The sequence below is a fragment of the Nansenia antarctica genome (assembly GCF_963989245.1).
Source record: "Nansenia antarctica genome assembly, chromosome: 14".
NCBI lineage: Eukaryota > Metazoa > Chordata > Actinopteri > Argentiniformes > Microstomatidae > Nansenia > Nansenia antarctica.
Window position 1 is genome coordinate 25,205,281 of NC_137684.1, and position 12,500 is coordinate 25,217,780.

Genomic DNA, 12,500 nt, shown 5'->3' on the forward strand with positions numbered 1-12,500 from the left:
GACTGTCTATGTCCTCTCATGGACGTACCTTAGTGATACAGGACTGTGTCTGTGTCCTCTCATGGACGTACCTTAGTGATTCAGGACTGTGTCTATGTCCTCTCATGGACGTACCTTAGTGATACAGGACTGTGTCTATGTCCTCTCATGTACGTACCTTAGTGATACAGGACTGTCTATGTCCTCTCATGTACGTACCTTAGTGATACAGGACTGTGTCTATGTCCTCTCATGTACGTACCTTAGTGATACAGGACTGTGTCTATGTCCTCTCATGGACGTACCTTAGTGATACAGGACTGTCTATGACCTCTCATGTACGTACCTTAGTGATACAGGACTGTGTCTATGTCCTCTCATGGACGTACCTTAGTGATACAGGACTGTCTATGTCCTCTCATGGACGTACCTTAGTGATACAGGACTGTCTATGTCCTCTCATGGACGTACCTTAGTGATACAGGACTGTCTATGTCCTCTCATGGACGTACCTTAGTGATACAGGACTGTCTATGTCCTCTCATGTACGTACCTTAGTGATACAGGACTGTGTCTGTGTCCTCTCATGGACGTACCTTAGTGATTCAGGACTGTGTCTATGTCCTCTCATGGACGTACCTTAGTGATACAGGACTGTGTCTATGTCCTCTCATGTACGTACCTTAGTGATACAGGACTGTCTATGTCCTCTCATGTACGTACCTTAGTGATACAGGACTGTGTCTATGTCCTCTCATGTACGTACCTTAGTGATACAGGACTGTGTCTATGTCTCTCATGTACGTACCTTAGTGATACAGGACTGTGTCTATGTCCTCTCATGTACATACCTTAGTGATACAGGACTGTGTCTATGTCCTCTCATGTACCTTAGTGATACAGGACTGTGTCTATGTCCTCTCATGTACGTACCTTAGTGATTCCCAGGACGATGTCTATGGATGTGGCCAGAGTGCTGATGGATCCCACTAGTTTGCAGCCCACCACCTGGGGGAGCGTCAGAGAGACAGGCTGGCCCAACATCACGGCCTCAGACTCGATCCCTCCTACCCCTGGCAGAGAGAGAGAGAGAGAGAGAGAGAGAGAGAGAGAGAGAGAGAGAGAGAGAGAGAGAGAGAGAGAGAGAGAGAGAGAGAGAGAGAGAGAGAGAGAGAGAGAGAGAGAGAGAGAGAGAGAGAGAGAGAGAGAGAGATCCCAGATGGTCAACATTCTAGAGTGCCATGGGTGACTTTATTCAAATAAAATGCAGAAATTATTATGTTGTAGCCAATCACAATATTGTTGCTAGGTAGATACAGCGCATCCGGAAAGTATTGACACCCCTTCACTTTTTCCACATTGTGTTATGTTACAGCCTTATTTTTTTTTTTAATCTTTGCAAACTTATAAATAAAAAAAATAAAAATAAAAACAGGATGCACCTGAGCTCCGTTTTGAGTGTCATAGCAAAGGGAGTGAAGACTTATGTACATTTGATATTATTATAATTTTTATTTTTTTAATACATTTGCAAGATTTAAAAAATATATACTTTTTTCACTTTTCCATTTTGGAATAAGGCTGTAACTAGGGCTGGGCAAACGATCAAAATTTCTTTTTCGATAATCGCAAGAATTAACGATAAATTATCGATTAATCGATAAGCATTTTTTCCATAAAAAAAAAAAAGTTTTGTTTTTTTTTCTTTGGGGAAAAAACTTCATTTGTGTTGCTATTGCACACATTCATTCATTCACATTCAAACTAGACACTACAGTCAGATAACAATCCTCGTAAACAAGGCAGTGAGTAGCCTAAATTGTTTAACTTAAAAACACATTTTACGTTATAAATAAAAATATAGAAAATAAGTAACTCACCATAGGAGCAGTAAAAAAAACAGTTACTCACAAATAGGAGGATGACTGAAAACGTTAGTGTCCTTAAGAGCGTCCAGCTTAACTTAAATTTAAACTCCAGCGAGAGACTGTAGGCGGCAGGCCTACTGGTTCTTGTTCAGAAAGATGATCATGTTAACATGTTCAGGGGTGAGAGACGAACGCAATCTGGTGACACGTGGACAAACTAATTTCCATTATTATTATTATAAAAAAAAAAAATATATATATTAACTCATTGACTGCCAAAGACGCCAGTTGGCATCTTATAGAATAGTAACGTTGACTGCCAAAGACGCCAATTGGCGTCTTATAGATTATTATTTTTTTGCGCGGGGATCGCGTTATTGACATGTTCTACACCTAGCGAGTGAATTTCAGACTTGGGTGTAATGTATTTCGGTCCCAGATGGGGGCAGTAGTTCGATATAAGGCTGCCACGGTTAGTCGACTAGTCACGACGACGTCGACTACCAAAATCGTCGCCGACATATTTGGTAATCGCCGTAGTCGCATGTTTTTTGGGAGCTGAAATAAGCGTTTTTTTTTTTTTTTTGCCTAGCACCAGGGGAGCCCCTACTCCCAAATGTCGTTGTTTGGTACCTGTACTATATCAATGACAATAAAGACCATTCATTTCATTCGATAAGCATTCGTTTTTCTTCCCTGAAGCTGCCACTGGCTAGCGTCTCCCAGTGTCTTTGATGTACATGCGCAGTGTCGGTCATCCGGGGCACACGTGACTTCCCCGGAAAAACAAACAGAGAAATGTCTTCCTGTCCTCGTACCTCTAAAGTGTGGGAGCATTTCAACCACAACGTTGAAAAAAAGAATGTAAAATGTAAAATTTGCAACACTGAACTCGCTTATCATGGCAGCACGTCTATGATGCGCGAGCATCTAAAAAGGAAGCACATTGTGGCAGATGACGAGGAAGACGATGGCTCGTCTCGGTAAGCTAGTTAGCTTGTTATTGGCTAACGATATCGTTACGTTAAAAGCCTTCTTACATTATTTTACGTTGTCATTGATTGATTGATTGAAAACTTTATTAGAAGATTTGCAGAAGTAGGTACATGAAAGTACATATTACATACAAGGTCAACTAAAAGGATAAAAACCCAAGAAAGCCACTGGCTTATTTCAATTGGGGTCCTTGATCAAAGCGATACTTATCAAATAGCTAAAAATGTTGTCTTAACGTTACAGTGCTAAGAAGGCGCGTTCTACTATGAGAAGCAAAGCAAAACTTTTGTACTCTGTACAAGTATTTATTTTTGTTTTTGTATTCTTTTGGTTGCCTAGTGCCTAGCCTACCTCATTTTACTCAGCAGTTTGCACCCTCTACTACTCTTTACATTACATTACATGCAAGTGATGCCAGAAATAAATCTGCAAAGTTCATTAAAATATCTATTTTTGAGTGAACAATCATTTTAATTGTCTTTATTTTTAGTTAGCACATGCCTACAACAACAACTAAGAACTTCAAGCTAAATTTAGAAGCTGATTTAGAAGATGATAGCTAAATAAGAGCGATTGAGTAATTGTGCGATAAGCTGTAATTTATGATCCGATTAGTCGACTAATCGTTAAAATAATCGGTGACTAGTCGACTATGAAAATAATCGTTTGTGGCAGCCCTAGTTCGATAAAAGCCTGGAGAAGGAAGTGGCTTGCTGTGGGTTGTAGTAATGGCGAAACGGATCAAACGCGGCGCGGAGCATTGCGGAGCAGCGCGGCCATCGCGCGACTCTTCAAACAGTTCAGAGTCGGATGATACAGAAAAAGTGCAGAAAGAAAAAAAAAAAAAAAAAAGTTCTGCAGAAAAAGCTCGTTTTCTCTGTTTATTGGTCAAAATCAGGTGTTTTTGCTGAAACCACCCTTTGTTCTACGGCCGGTTTCTAAACACTCAAAGAGGCTAGAAACAAACTTTCTTTTTCTGATGAAAGAAGCGAGTCTAAAGTTTTGGTAGATATGTTCAATGTTTATGTAGTCCGAAAAGTCAATATTTGGTGGGTCTTCAAAGTTCAGCGAAAATGCCCCAAAAGTCTGGCAGTGTGGAGCTCTCCGCTCTGAACATGGCTGGCAGTCAAAGAGTTAACGATTATCGAGCAAAATATTTTGTGATCGACCAAGATCCTTATCGATCAATTATCGATCGTCGATCATTGATGCCCACCCCTAGCTGTAACATAACAAAATGTGGAAAAGTGAAGGGGTGTGAATACTTTCCGGATGCACTGTACAACAAAACACTCTAGGTGGTGTTCTGGCAGATATATGCCTGTTTCCCTGTGATTATCGGTAATAATAACCCAGCATTAAAGCCTGTATGTATGAGGTAGTAATAACCCAGCATTAAAGCCTGTATGTATTAGGGGTGCAACGGTTCTCGGTTTTTTTACGGACGGTACGGTTTGCGTTCCACGGCTCAATTCACTAGTGAACCGTGACGGTTTTCGGTTTATGCTGCGATTTGGCTGCGTTCGTAAATTAGCTCTGAGAGCGCCGCAACAGTTTGAGGAAGCCCTGGATTCCTACAAGTCTGCGGTGTGGGGTCATTTCGCTTTTCCCGTTGAATACGACAATAAGGGGGGGAAAACAGTGGACAGAAATATTACTGTCTGCAAGCTCTGCTTAAAGCGTGTGCCATATGCAAATGGTTGCACCTCTAACATGAACCAGCATATTCGCCGCTACCACTCAACGATAACACTGACTGGGAGCAGGAAAGCCAGTCAGGTAGCGTCAGTTAGCAGACAGCAGTCTCTCTCTGATGCGTTCGGACAGACGTACACTACCACTTCAGAGAAACACAAAAAAATAACCAATGCAGTGGGGATGTTCATTGCAAAGGATTTGCAGCCCTTTTCGGTGGTTGGAGATTTGGGTTTTTGAAATCTGATAAAAACTCTCGAGCCCCGTTACAGTGTCCCCTCCCGTACATCATTCAGCACCAAAATAATCCCCGGTATTTACCAAACAACGCGCAGAGGCATTGAAGACGATTTGGCAAAAACACAGAGCTTTGCACTGACTACGGAGGGTTGGACCTCCCGGGCAACGGAGAGTTACCTCACTGTCACGGTCCACTACATGTCACCGGATTGGGAGATGAAGAGCGCAGTACTGCAAACTCGTCCACTATACGAAAGCCATACCAGCGCGCACCTGGCAGAGGAACTAACAAATGCAGTGACTGAGTGGAAGTTGGAGAGGCCAAACATAACAATTCCCGTAACAACAGACAACGCAGCAAATATCGTAAATGCGATCCATGAAGCTGGTGGACTGGGGCCACAGATCGGCTGCTTTGCGCACGTCGTAAATCTCGCCGCCAAGAAGGCAGTGGCAATAACCCCGGTGTCCCGCCTCCTGGGTAAGATCAGACATGCAGTCACTTTCTTCCACAAAAGCACCACAGCCCACCATATTCTGACAATTAAACAAGATATGTTAGACTTACCAAAACACAAATTAATCCACGATGTCGCAACTCGTTGGAATACAACACATGACATGTTGGAACGCTATGTGGAAAGTGTTACTTTTGTAGTGTGAATTTGTTTTCCTCCTGTTTGTATACGGGCTACCAGCTGTCAAGGCTAAAGTGCACTTTTACTTTCGAAAGTGTTTATTTATTTTTGGACATTTGAAAGTGTTTTTTGTTTATATACAATTATATATACATTATATACATAACATATACATGTGTATGTTAAAGTTCCATATTATGTATAAGCAAAATAAAGTAAAGTAACAGTTTGTAAATAAATAGTAGCATTTGTTTCTGAACCGAACCGTACCGAAAACCGTGACCCAAAATACCGAACCGTACCGAACCGTGGGCCAACTGAACCGTTGCACCCCTAGTATGTATGAGGTAGTGGTGTGTTACTTACCCCAGCCCAGGATGCCCAGGCCGTTGATCATGGTGGTGTGAGAGTCTGTGCCCACCACGCTGTCTGGGTAGAGGAGGCCCCCGCTCTCCTGCACCACCCTGGACAGGTACTCCAGGTTCACCTGGTGGACCGTGCCCACGTCAGGAGGGACCACGTTCACGTTCTTGAAGGTTTTGGAGCACCACTGTGGGGGGGGAGGAGAAGGAGGATGATGAGTGTGGAGTAACGTCTCAGTGTTAGCCTCAGCCTGTGTTGAGTAATGTGTCTCAGTGTTAGCCTCAGCCTGTGTTGAGTAATGTGTCTCAGTGTTAGCCTCCACCTGTGTTGAGTATGAGTAACGTCTCAGTGTTAGCCTCAGCCTGTGTTGAGTAATGTGTCTCAGTGTTAGCCTCAGCCTGTGTTGAGTATGAGTAATGTGTCTCAGTGTCAGCCTCAGCCTGTGTTGAGTAATGTGTCTCAGTGTCAGCCTCAGCCTGTGTTGAGTATGAGTAACGTCTCAGTGTTAGCCTCAGCCTGTGTTGAGTAATGTGTCTCAGTGTTAGCCTCGACCTGTGTTGAGTAATGTGTCTCAGTGTCAGCCTCGACCTGTGTTGAGTAATGTGTCTCAGTGTTAGCCTCCACCTGTGTTGAGTAATGTGTCTCAGTGTTAGCCTCCACCTGTGTTGAGTAATGTGTCTCAGTGTTAGCCTCCACCTGTGTTGAGTATGAGTAACGTCTCAGTGTTAGCCTCAGCCTGTGTTGAGTATGAGTAACGTCTCAGTGTTAGCCTCAGCCTGTGTTGAGTAGCGTCTGTCCCTGGTAAGCACCATGGAGAACCTCACCTTGAAGAACTGCAGCCTCTCTTTGTTTCTGATCAGCTCCAACTCCTGGTTCTTCAGAGACGTTTCAGGTCTGTGAAACACAACGAGACGGATGTGAATCCTTCCCTATTGATGACTCAGGGCTCTGTCGTTATCAGTGCTTTGTTTGGATTGCCATTTGGTTGCAGTGTTTCCCCTACAATTGCCTTGGGGGGCCCGCCGCCCCCTCCCAAGAGAAAGGATTATTATTATTTATTTGTTTAAATAATAATAATAATTAAACATTTCTCCCAGTTGATAAAGGGGTGTTACGTCCCCAAATATTATTCAGGAGATGAGTAACAATAGAATAGACGGGGTTCCCACACCTTCTGAAACATCAAATTCAAGCACCTTTCAAGGACTATCAAGACTCAATTTCCTCAAATTCAAGGACCCAACACGGCATAGTTTGAGACAGAACTAGTTGACGAGCTAAGTAAAACATTTTTGAATACATTATTTACTTTTTCTCAAATTCACAAACTTTAAAGGATTTCATGGACCCGTGGGAATCCTGTACATATATGTGTGTGTGTGTGTGTGTGTGTGTGTGTGTGTGTGTGTGTGTGTGTGTGTGTGTGTGTGAACCCTGCTTGTGTTTCCGGGTGCTGCTGGGATGACAGGTGCGGTGGTCCGTGACTCACTCTGAGACGGGCTTCAGGTGGAAGGGGCAGAGGAGGGGGGTGTTCTCTATCTGCTGGGCAGCTCTGCCTGGGGTGGAGGGGGCGTCACCGCAGCCCGCTTTGCTGCAACTCTGGCCTCCTCCTCCTCCGCACTGGGAGCCTCCTCTGGATGGGGGTCTGGCTGGGGAGGGGCGGAGGGGGGGCCCGTGGCCGTGGCCGTCACCTCCACCTGGGTTGGGGGCGTTCTGGATGGCACTGCAGAGAAAGGACGACGGCACGTTAGACCTGATTGGTTTAAATGATGAGTTTAGCTTCCGGGCTAACAGAAGAGGATTGTGTGCAACTTGAAGCAATGTCGTGTTGCTTCAATCACCCAGTAGAAGTCACTACTACACAGCCAGCTGAGGGAGGCAGGGATCATCAATCACAATCGCTAAATGAATTGCCTCCACTCTTTGTGGGCCCTGCAACAAGTTCTAGGAGATTGTCCTGAGAGTGCTTCACCATTTGCTGAAGTCGATCTGTAGAGAGTGGTCCACGATGAGGTCGGTGGGGCACACAGGGTTGACGAGGCTGGGGTCCACTCCGTGTTTGGTCAGCGCGTCTCTCATGGCAGCCAGGTCCACCATGGCAGGGATCCCCCTGTGTGGACAGGACAGAAGAGGGGAAGAGACAATTATTCAGGGTTCCCACACCTTCTGAAACATCAAATTCAAGCACCTTTCAAGGACTTTCAAGACTCAATTTGCTCAAATTCAAGCCTAACACTAACAATTCCCTAAAATTCAACCATAACCCTCAAAATAAGTACACCATTGGCCAGTTGAGCTGTCTGTAAACGGATGGGAGATGTGTGCGATTTGCCTGCTGTTATGATTGAATCAGAGCAGTGAACTAAAGGCTGTGTTTTGTAAATAGTTCATTTGGCGCATAACCAACTGAAGGCAAGAACGCTGCCTTTTCCGAGTAGTGTCACTGGCCTACTCCCCCCCCCCCCCCCCCCCCCCCCTCCACAGCTTAGGGGGGGAAGGGGGAAATATAATAAGAATAAGAATAATAACTTTTTATTTGTATAGTGCTTTTCCTGCAAACGTTGCAGCTGTTGATGTAAGTAAGTAAAACTTTATTTCTATAGCGCCCTTCACAGCACGGATGCACAGGGTGCTTTACATCAAAAATAAGGGATAAAATGGGTGATAAAACAGAGGAATACCCCAAAGGGACAACATAAACAGAACATAAACAGGAACATGAGATGGCTAGGGATGCTCCGATCTGGATTTCTGGGGCCGATACCGATCACCGATTTGTTTCCTCAAGATCAACCGATACCGGTTTTTAAAAAAATACATAACTGACTGGATAGCCTAAATATTTTTTGCTTTTTAGACAAAAGTTTTGATCCATTAGGCACCAAGCAAACGCAGACCCATTTTTATGGCATAGTAAAGGTCTGGCCTATCACCCAGTTAGGGCCTGAAGCCCAAGTCAGTCGATATGGCTGTATAAAAGACATCATAAACGTGGCCTTCATGGTTTACATACTGTTACGTCCTCCTATGTTTTCTGTTCAGTTATCTGTCTTCCCCAGGAAAAAAAAAAAAAAAAAAAAAAAAAAAGATCGTTTTTTGCGATCGGCCATTTTTGCCGATCACCGATCGAGTCATTTGGAGTGAAATCGGCCGATTTAAATCGGTGGCCGATAAATCGGAGCATCCCTAGAGATGGCTATAGGTGACTACCGGCCTGCCTAAACAGATGAGTCTTTAATTGGCGTTTAAAACTGAGTTGTGAGGGAGAGGAGGTACTCACGTGAAGTCCTGCAGCAGGACTCGGGCCGGAGGGAACGGAACCTCCGTCACATTCTGCTGCTGGTGCCAGTCCAGAATGTTCTGGACGTCCTCCTCTTTAACGTAGAAGCCATCACACTTCCGTATGGCTGCTTCCAGCAGGACACGGATGGACAGAGGCAGCTTCTCTACAGAGCGGGAAGAAGGAAGGGGATGGAAAACATTGACACTCTCAGCAAACATTTCTACATGACATGACAAACAACTTGAGGCTATCATTTTTTTAAAATAGGGCTGTCAACATGAACGCAAGCATTATTTTTTTTACTCACCATATCTTGGATCGTTTAGCTTCTGTGGGTTAAAAAACTTCAAACCGCCACTTTCCAGTTGGTCAGTCAGATGGCTGAAGGGATGCTCTGGATGGAGTGGGTTAAACGACATCACACATCAGAGACTGTCCCCAAGAGATCAACCACATCAAACTATTCCCCCTGGGACCATATATACTGAAATGTATGCACTCACTGCAATGTAAGTCGCTTTGGATAAAAGCGTCAGCTAAATGGAATATATTACTATTCTACACTCAAATGAACACCAAAATATTGGTCATGAACAAGGTGAGCTAAATAGGACTTGTACTTGTCCTGTAGAGTGATATAGCATTTCAATTAGCCTAGCGGCAGGTGTTCGATCAGAATAATTGTTATGACATCGACATAATTATATTATGATTATATAATGATTGGAGCACTTTGAACTGCAACGTTTGCAGGAAAAGCGCTATACAGTTGTTATTATTATTATTATCGAGGAAGCCTGAACCTGAACTTGACAATAATTGAATCCTGCTAACTTTGATCATCCTGAATATGTATAGCTCATTTCATGACATACCCTTCAGTTCGGGAGTATCACAATAACGTATGTCTCAAATAATAACACAAGGCAACGTCGTCATCATTGACCCCACACATCTACTCTATGATCAGTATGAGCTACAGTACCCCTACCAGGCAGAAGGCATAGGAAAATATTCAAATAATATATATAATAATTATTATTATATTAATTATTATTAAAAAAACTAAGTGGCCATGTAGCCCATATCCCTACCAGCAATGTTTAAATAAGAGGTAGCTAGCCAAACTCTTAGACTGTATGTTGGTTGTATGTCTGTGTTTTTACCTAACTGCATGTCGTACGACCCCGGGAAAAAAATGTCCAGTTCAGATGAAATAAAGGTCATCCATATCAGGCAGGCAGCGTTTCTGAATCTGATGCAGTTTGTTTGAAGCTGCGAGTCTGTCTGAAAGCAGCGAGGGTTCTCTCAAGGTCTGCACACAGCCTTGGCCGTCCTGTGAGAACCATGTGGGCACAGCTAACCTTTCTCCAAGGTCTCCTCCTCCAGCCAGGGGACTAAGAGATTCCTCCCCTCTTTAATCAGCATCCAGCAGCTTTCCTTTTATTTTTCCTTTCAGAAAAAGGCCTGAGGAATGCCATGTACGCCTTTTGTTCCACTCCTTCTTCCCTGAAGGTTTTGAACCAGGGCTGAAAGTTACAGCTAACCTACTGGTCAGAAAGACGGCTGAACTAGCTATTTTGGGGCTTCACAAAAAAAGGGAAGGATCCTTATTCGGTGGCATTATGTAAACTAGACGACATGGCTAGCTAATGCCGAACAACTATTAGCTAGCTAAGTTCCACCCCTTCCCTGATGTTTTGAACCAGGGCTGAAAGTTACAGCTAACCTACTGGTCAGAAAGACTTCCAGGGGATAGCACTCTGCCTCTGCGTATGTTTCCATTTGAGTGCAAGTTGGAAATTGGGTGGGATACAGTAGCCTGAATATTGGAACCCTTAGAACCGATAACATTGTCAGCCTGTCATATAATTTTACAAATAGTTTTACATTTAGCAGACGCTTTTATCCAAGGCGACTTACAACAGTACGTACAAGTACGGTACATCTGTCTAAAGAAAGTGAATCATCTATATACCATAACAAAAACAAAATGCTAGGAGCACACACACACAATTCTAGGAGCATTGGCAGTCAAAATGGAAGGATTACTTTTTAATTTTGTATTATTATTTAACACGTAGTGGTGGGTAAAGAGGTCTTTAGAAGGCACAGTCAAGTTCGCTTCCAACCACAACTAGACCTGCATTAGGTGTATTCGGGCATGTTACAAAAACATGGGGGTCACTGCCTCAATATGCCATGATGCAGGTGATCATGTCAGGAGTGCTATGCGTGACCATGAAAGACACCGACCAGGAAATCAGAGTGACATGTGACCATCAACCACAGACAGATGAGCAATAAAACGACCTTAAAGACTGGAAGATGTTTGGAATGGTATACCAACTAAAATATGTTGAACTACGGGTTGTTCAGGCAATTGTGGTTCTCTCTTGTTGTGGCAAGACCAGGCATGGTTTAACAAACACACAAAGCAGTTAGCGCCAACAACAAACAACAGTGCCAGTGGATGCATAGCATACCAGATGAAAAGACATCAGGCCTACTAGTAGTAGTAGTGGTGGTGCTTTGACATGTCTGACATTTAGAAGATGTTCTTCTTCTCGAAGATTCACAAGTCTAGAGGCGACTTCGACTAGGCCAGGTCCTATAGCATAACCTCAACATCCTTACTGTAGTGAAGGGAGGTGGTAGCTCAACACCCTTATCATTTCTAACCCACATCACACTGGGTCAAATGTTGTGGGAAGATTACAGTAGCGACATACTAGTAGTAGTCGGCTAAACTAAACTAGCTATTCTAGGGGCTTCACAACAAAAAGGGAAGGATCCTTATTCGGTGGCATGATTGTTTAAACTAGAAGACATTATTAGTGTCAACTAGACGACATGGCTATAGCTAATGCAGGAACAACTAATTAGCTACCTGTCAAAAGACAAGACCATCATCAGTACATAATGACAAGAGCTTAACACCATCAGTCCCCATGACCATGACCATGGCACCGTCCAGACTTTGTCTTTCACACGGTTATGCTAAGACTAAGTTGTGGCCTATCATCATCATCATCATCCACTGACAACTAGCTGGTTTACTAAAGTAGCAACCTAGCTATGTCTCAAGTCGTGACGTTAGAATTATAAGGTTCCATCTCCATTTTTGGTCAAAATTTAGTTTTGTTTTTTTTACATAATCTGATCCATTAGGTGTTTATTAATGCCTGTGTGGTGTTAAAACATTTTTTTAAATGTTGACATTTTTGAGTTAGTAATTCATAAAATACAAAGGTTCCATCTCACAAAACATAATGGAATGTAAAAACGTTGACGCTCAATATCTCTGAACTGCCCTAAACGGAGATAGAACCTTCTCATTCTAAACGGAGATAGAACCTTATCATTCTAAACGGAGATAGAACCTTATCATTCTAAGCTCACGCAGTGACTGTCAACATTAAACTAACAGCTAACACT

The 12,500-nt window shown here is 43.3% G+C and overlaps 1 protein-coding gene across 1 annotated transcript in view; it reads right to left on the reverse strand.

The window, feature by feature from the left end:
• ireb2 (iron-responsive element binding protein 2) overlaps positions 1-12,500 on the reverse strand; it is a gene marked incomplete at its 5' end in the record, with an annotated part of 41,089 nt that overhangs the window by 10,760 nt on the left and 17,829 nt on the right. Inside the window, 7 exons of the mRNA XM_080544751.1 lie at positions 913-1,052; positions 5,783-5,966; positions 6,604-6,673; positions 7,269-7,502; positions 7,752-7,889; positions 9,060-9,225; positions 9,370-9,456. Of these exons, the coding sequence (XP_080400877.1) occupies positions 913-1,052; positions 5,783-5,966; positions 6,604-6,673; positions 7,269-7,502; positions 7,752-7,889; positions 9,060-9,225; positions 9,370-9,456 (1,019 nt within the window). The remainder of the gene's footprint in view (positions 1-912; positions 1,053-5,782; positions 5,967-6,603; positions 6,674-7,268; positions 7,503-7,751; positions 7,890-9,059; positions 9,226-9,369; positions 9,457-12,500) is intronic.